Raw genomic sequence first — 6,370 nt, forward strand, 5'->3', positions numbered from 1 at the left:
CAAGCCCTCTGGCGATGGAAGCTCTCAGCCTCTATTTTTTCTTTTCTTTTTTTTTTAATTTTGGGATTTATTTACCTTCTATAATTGAAACTTTGTTGCTTTGAGTGGAGCTCAGAGCCTGGCCGCGGCAGGGGGGAAGCTTGGCTTCCTCCATCATTGGGGCAACCAACCCTCTTGCTTGCTCCAGCTCCATGGCTGCCGACCGCCATCTCAGTTGGGTTAATTTGCATATAGTCGCTCTGATTGGCTGATGGGCATGGCTTAAGGCATAGTGAAGGTATGGTCAATTTGCATGTTTGTCTTTTATTAGTGTAGATTCTTGAAATAATATTGAAGAGATGGAGAACAGATTACTAGTTGCCAGAATTGTGGTGGTGATTACTATACATGTGATAAAATTGCATTGAACTATACACACACACACACACACACACACATACACGAGTGCTTGTAAAACTGGCGAACTCTGAATAAGCTCTGGGAACCATGAATGTCAATTTTCTGATAGGGATCATGTGTTGTAGTTATGCAAAATGTTACCATGAGGAAGGGAGAGGGAGAGAGAAACATCAGTGATGAGAGAGAATCATCTGTTGGCTGCCTCTTGCATGGCCCCTACCGGGGACTGATCCTAGAACCCAGGCATGTGCCCTGACTGGGAATTGAACCATGACCTCCTGGTTCACAGGTCGATGCTCAACCACTGAGCCACTCCAGCAGGGCTAGTGTAGAGATTTTAAGAGTATTCTCAATTCCCCTCTGTTGTCTCTTATTATATTACTGTCATCATTTAATTTGTCTATAAGCTATATTCATCCAATACATTGTAATTCTAGTTTATCTTTTATTTTTTTTTTTGCATGAATTTCAAGAGTTCTAATCCGGGCAATCTGACTTCAAGGAGTCCCTGAACCAGCAGACATTATTTGCAACATCTTGGCTGTATGCACCCATGTGTATTTTGGGGAAGAGTAAAGGTCCCCAACTTTTATGAATTATTGAAGGGGTCTGTGCTTCTCCCACCCAGTTGGGTGTGAGGGGAGATAAATAGTATATTCTTCCATGAAGTTAGAATTTATTACCAGTGTGCTGCTAATTGGAAATTGTATCAATGTAAGGTCAAATAACAAGTGTTAATTGGTGTTTTTTTTTAAAGAGATACAGTACAAATTAACATTAAAATATTTAATTAATTTACAGTTTATAGTCAAGGCCAGATATGGTCCAATCCTATGTACCTTCTTCATGTTGGAGACTGAATAACATGAGTTAATAGCCATACTCATGACCTTAAATATTGCAAAAAAAACTATGAATTCACATTTATATTCTAAACAAGGATTATACTATAAAAGTATGTTTAAGGTTAATTTGGACTTCAATTATTACAAAACAGGTAACCCATGAACTCTCTTATTCATATAGTGTAACCTTCTGCATTGCCTTCTCCTTGAAGGTAATACTCTGCCTATTCATCTGGCAGATTCCATATGAGGGGAAAGAGCAAAAGTAGGATTTCCTTGTTTATTCTCCAAAAATGTCCCGAGTTTGGTTGTTTGATTCGCATGATGAGACACCTTTGTCTTTTAAGTGTTAGTCCTGGGCTCCCCTGATCTGCACACTGCAGTCTCATGGTCACCTGTCCCTCAAGATTCTCTCTCTCTCTCTCTCTCTCTCTCTCTCTATCTCTCTATGTCTCACACACACACACAAACACACACACACGTTCTTGTGGCCAGCTCCAGTTATTTCACATTATTATTTTGAGATTCATCCTTATTGTGGCACAACTCGCCCCTCACCTCCCTCCTGCAATCGACCTATCAGACTTGGAAATCCTAGGCGCTGGGTGCTGGCTCCCCCTCCTTTGTGCTCAGGGCCCCACCCTTTCTCGGGTTTCCAACCCGACTGGTCGGCTGCAGGTCGGATTGGCTGAGCTCGGAAGAGGAGCAGAGGCTTCGCCAAATCACAAATCTAGGATTTCCCTTTTCCCGGTCTACTCCCTAGAATCCTGGCAACAGATGTGCTCCATTGCTTCTCCCAGCGGAACCCTGCCCGGGGTTGCTATGGAGACAGGACGCTGCAACTTGCAGAGCAAGTAGGACCCAGAAATCGCTTAGCAGACCTCAGCAAAGCGACTGTCCTGCGCTGACTCTTTCCACATCTGCACAATCCCTTTCATCCAGAAGTTTTTTGGTGTTTTTTTTTTTTTTTTTTTTTTTTTTTTTCTTTTTTTTGAATATGGAAGACTCCAATGCCCTGGAGCCAGAACAAGAAAATCAGGAATCGGGGGAAGAAGGGAGGCCGTGGGACGAAATGACAGCAGCTTCTACCCAAGATCCTCAGCCTGGATTATCTGAGCACCCGGAGTCAGAGCAGGGGCCTGACACTGGACCCCAGCCCGGGAGCAGCCCACCTTGGGGTCCGCCTGGGAGCAGCCCACCTGGGAGCCCGCCTGGGAGCAGACCACCTCGGGACCCTCCGTCCAGAGGCAGCCCACCTGTGGATGACCTCGCGGGACCAGGTGCATCTCCACCTGCGCCTCCTCGGGAGCCCTCCTCCCCTCCTCCTCTGGCTCTGTCGGCACAGCACCTCGCTGCACAGTGGCGCTCAGACAAGACCGCGAGGGGGATTCCTGAAGCCGGGACACCTCACCCTGACCACTTGCAACAATCATCAGATGAAGGAGAATCAACTCACCACCAAACAGGCCAGTCAAAGGGGAACGCCTTTCAACAGCTTCAGCAAACCAACGGTCACCGGTATGAGCCGAGGGACGCGAACGACGGTAACTCTGAACAGGAAGACCTGAGATGTGACACTTCTCAGGAGGAAGACTCAGACAGTGAACGTCACCTGGATGAGGCTGAGCCTGGGCCTGAGCCTGAGCCTGAAGCGGCCCCCAGCATGCGTGAGATTGCCGTTCGGAGCGCTAAGGCTTACCTACTGAAGACCAGCAGCAAGTCAGGCTTAAATCTGTAAGTCCTGGAGGAAAGAAGAGAGAAAAGTATCGCAAAGAAAAGGGGGTGCGAGTATCTCTGGGTGAGAGTGTGTTTCTATAGGGAAATATCTTTGAAAAGTCTGTATTAGTATGAGTTAGTGGCTTAGTAACTCTTTCTTCAACAGGCATCAAAATAGGTCATTGGTGGGGATTCTTCTAGTTTTTTTTTTAGAGTTGTGTTTCTATAGGGAAATATCTTGGAAAAGTCTGTATTAGTATGAGTTAGTGGCTTAATAAGTGTTTGCATCATAGGCCTCAAAATAGGTCATTGGTGAGGATTCTTCTAGCTTCTTTAAAGACCCCTGGCACAGAGAAACAAAGCCTAGGAATTATGGAATCTTGGGTGTGAAAGAGACCAAAGAGGTGGTGAAGTCCCAGCGTCCCTTCAAGAAGCTTGTAACGGTAGCTTTCTGCCAGTGATGGGGAGCACCAGGCTCTGCTGTCAGCATCAGAGAGCTCGCAGGGCTTGGTTTTGAGTTCTCACCAGGCCAGTCCTGGGTGACCAGTTATCTGGTTTTCTGGAACTGTCCTGATGTGAGCGCTGAAAGCTCTGCATCTGAAAAAACTCCTAGTCTAGGCAAACCGGGGGCATTAGCCACCATAATTGGTCTAAAGAATAACAAGTGTTCATATTTAATGTGTGCAATCTCTCACAAAACTCAAGATTGACTATTTAAAATGTTATTTACAAATTACTGTCTTAAACTACAATTTACTTAAGCTTTAGGGATGTGATCTGCTGCTCAGTTAAGGTAAAAAAAAGAAAAAAAATGTTAATCACTTTAAAATTTATAACTAAGAGATTTCAATCTCAAATAACATGTGAAATGTTCCCGATATAAAATATGTATCTTTCTATGTTTTTCTTTAATATTTTAAATATTCATATCATATTGGAGATATTTTTGAAGGAAAATTCTAGAATAGGTTTTCCTGGCAGTGGAAGTTACCATGTTTATTCACTTAAAATTTCTGAAGGTTTTGAGTTGTTGAAGTTTCCTAAACACCAGCTCCCTGAGTCTGCATGAAATGCTTCTTCAAACGCTTTTGATGTGGGTAACACCTGGAATTTTCTCTTTTTGGATAGATATGACCATCTTTCTAATATGCTGACCAGGATCTTAGATGAGCGTCCTGAAAATGCTGTGGACATCATTGAAAATATTAGCCAAGATGTAAAGATGGCACATTTTAGTAAAAAACTAGATACACTCCAAAATGAGAATGAGATGCTTCCAACATATGAAATAGCAGAGAAACAAAAGGCTCTTTTTCTCCAGGGAAATTTGGAAGGAGCTGACCAAGAACTGGAAGATGAAATGGTAAGTCACTACTGTAAATCTGAATAGTGCAATCCTGAGGTTTGATTGGAGGTGAGTGGGTGTGGCTCTAAATTCATATCAATAGTCTCTTCTGGCTTGCTAAATAGTATTTTCAACCTCATTTCACATCACTCATTTCCTTGTTTAGTTTTTTTTTTTCTTCACACTTGTGGTTTAGTATTGCACAGGCTTAGCTATTACATGTTTGTGGGGCTGAGGTATTCATGTCAGAGAAAATGGTTTCTTCATCTTTTAAATTCCAAAGTGCCTGGTACAGACCTGGGCCTACAGCTGTTTCTTATTAACTCCTTGTTGAATGAATGAATTACTGTCAGGTCATTTAAAATCAGGCTTTAAATCAATATGCATATTTCCCTTTAGTTTATTAGACAAAGTAGAAATACTTCTAATGTCATTTTCATTCTCTTCCAAGGCAACTTCCTCATATTATGACTTGATATTATGCATATTATGCTAATGAACTATAATAGAAAAGGAGAGAGATCAAATGTCTTTTAATCCCGAGAGACAAATTGTTGAAAATATTTAGAGAACATTGGTGACAGAATTAAAAAGCTATCATTAGAGAATAAAATCTGTTTTATCACAGATATTTTAGCTGCAAATATTTCAAAATAGTATCCAGTATTGTGTTTCCTAAATGCCTACATGACTGTAATTTATACCACCAAGGGATGTATATACCTATTGAGCTTTCATGTTTTGTTCCACTAGATTGTTTAAAAATATGTCTATATATCTGCAAAATAAATGTTTAGAGTGAGATGATTTCAGAAAAGGGCAAAGAGTATGATTAGAGAAAAGACAGGAGGGTTGAGAATCTGGACCCGAAGGGCTCGGCAACCTTGGTGGGGAGACCCAACTTGACACAGTGTGCCCAGGGTACCCAGAGGGAACAAGTGATCGGTGTTATGGAACTGACATCAGCTCTTCTTTTCTGAAAATACCTTACTGCAACCATTTAGTTATATGGCCACACCCAGAGAAGATGAGTTTCGAGGCAAACAGCATTTAGGGATCAAGCAGAAGGCAGATATTCTCATGGAGGAATTTATCAAAGGTCAAACTCCAGTATGAGAACGGGACACTGGGGTATCTATAGGCACAACACTGTCAATTAGGGATCTGTGTCCTAAAATTAGGATAAGGAACGCGAATACAGAAAGCTGTTTAATTCTGGAACCTGAGCCTCTTATTCAGATTCCATAAATTCTTCCTCAATTATGTCTTCAAATGTAGTCATGATTGAGTACTTCTACATTCCTCTTATTTATCCTATATATTACCATATATATATGTGTATATATATATATATATTACTATATTGATTTTTATTGACTCCATGTATTACCATATGTATGTAATAATTATTTATTTTTTATAAAATATATGGTAATATATAAAAACATATACAACATACCTCAGAGATATTGCAGGTTTGGTTCCAGACCACTGCAATAAAGTGAATATTTCAATAAAGCAAATCACACAAATCTTTTGTTTTCTGTTTACACATAAGTTATGTTTACACTATATTGTATTCTATTAAAGGTGTAATAGCATCATATCTAAAAAACAATGTACAATAGTAACATCAAAGACCACTGATCATCTATATATATAAAAGGCTAATATGCTAAGTGTCCAAATGTCTGACCAGTTGCCATAATGTGCACTGAATACCATGGGGCAGATGCTCAATGCAGGAGCTGCAGTGATGTGCACTGGCCATTTACAAAGAAATGGCACCACAGACCTGGCGCCCACAAAGCAACACTCGGCTTCCCCCAAGTGGGACACAGGCCCTGCCACCACCCCGGAGCAATAGCCCACCAAATTGCAGCTGATGTTGTTAAGACCCCATGGCACAAAATGTGGCCCACAGCCCAGCCCGGAGATGGTGGCTGTGGGTGTGGGGTAATGATGTCACAAAGCAATGCTGGGCTTCCTCTGCCTAGCAACTAGCCTCCTTGCAGTTTCTTCAGCCCAGGTACATGACTTGCTTTATAGCCAGGTGAAAATGCCA

General features: G+C 41.7%; 1 protein-coding gene across 2 annotated transcripts in view; it reads left to right on the plus strand.

The window, feature by feature from the left end:
- The first annotated feature begins 2,241 nt into the window (after positions 1 to 2,241).
- Positions 2,242 to 6,370, plus strand: part of RSPH4A (radial spoke head 4 homolog A (Chlamydomonas)) — a 12,335-nt gene continuing 8,206 nt past the window's right edge. For both annotated transcript variants that reach the window (XM_006778411.2, XM_006778412.2), the window contains exons 1-2: positions 2,242 to 2,978; positions 4,089 to 4,323. In XM_006778411.2, coding sequence (XP_006778474.1) covers positions 2,242 to 2,978; positions 4,089 to 4,323 — 972 coding nt within the window. The remainder of the gene's footprint in view (positions 2,979 to 4,088; positions 4,324 to 6,370) is intronic.

Source organism: Myotis davidii, unplaced genomic scaffold, assembly GCF_000327345.1.
Source record: "Myotis davidii unplaced genomic scaffold, ASM32734v1 scaffold147, whole genome shotgun sequence".
In the NCBI taxonomy this organism is placed as follows: Eukaryota; Metazoa; Chordata; class Mammalia; order Chiroptera; family Vespertilionidae; genus Myotis; species Myotis davidii.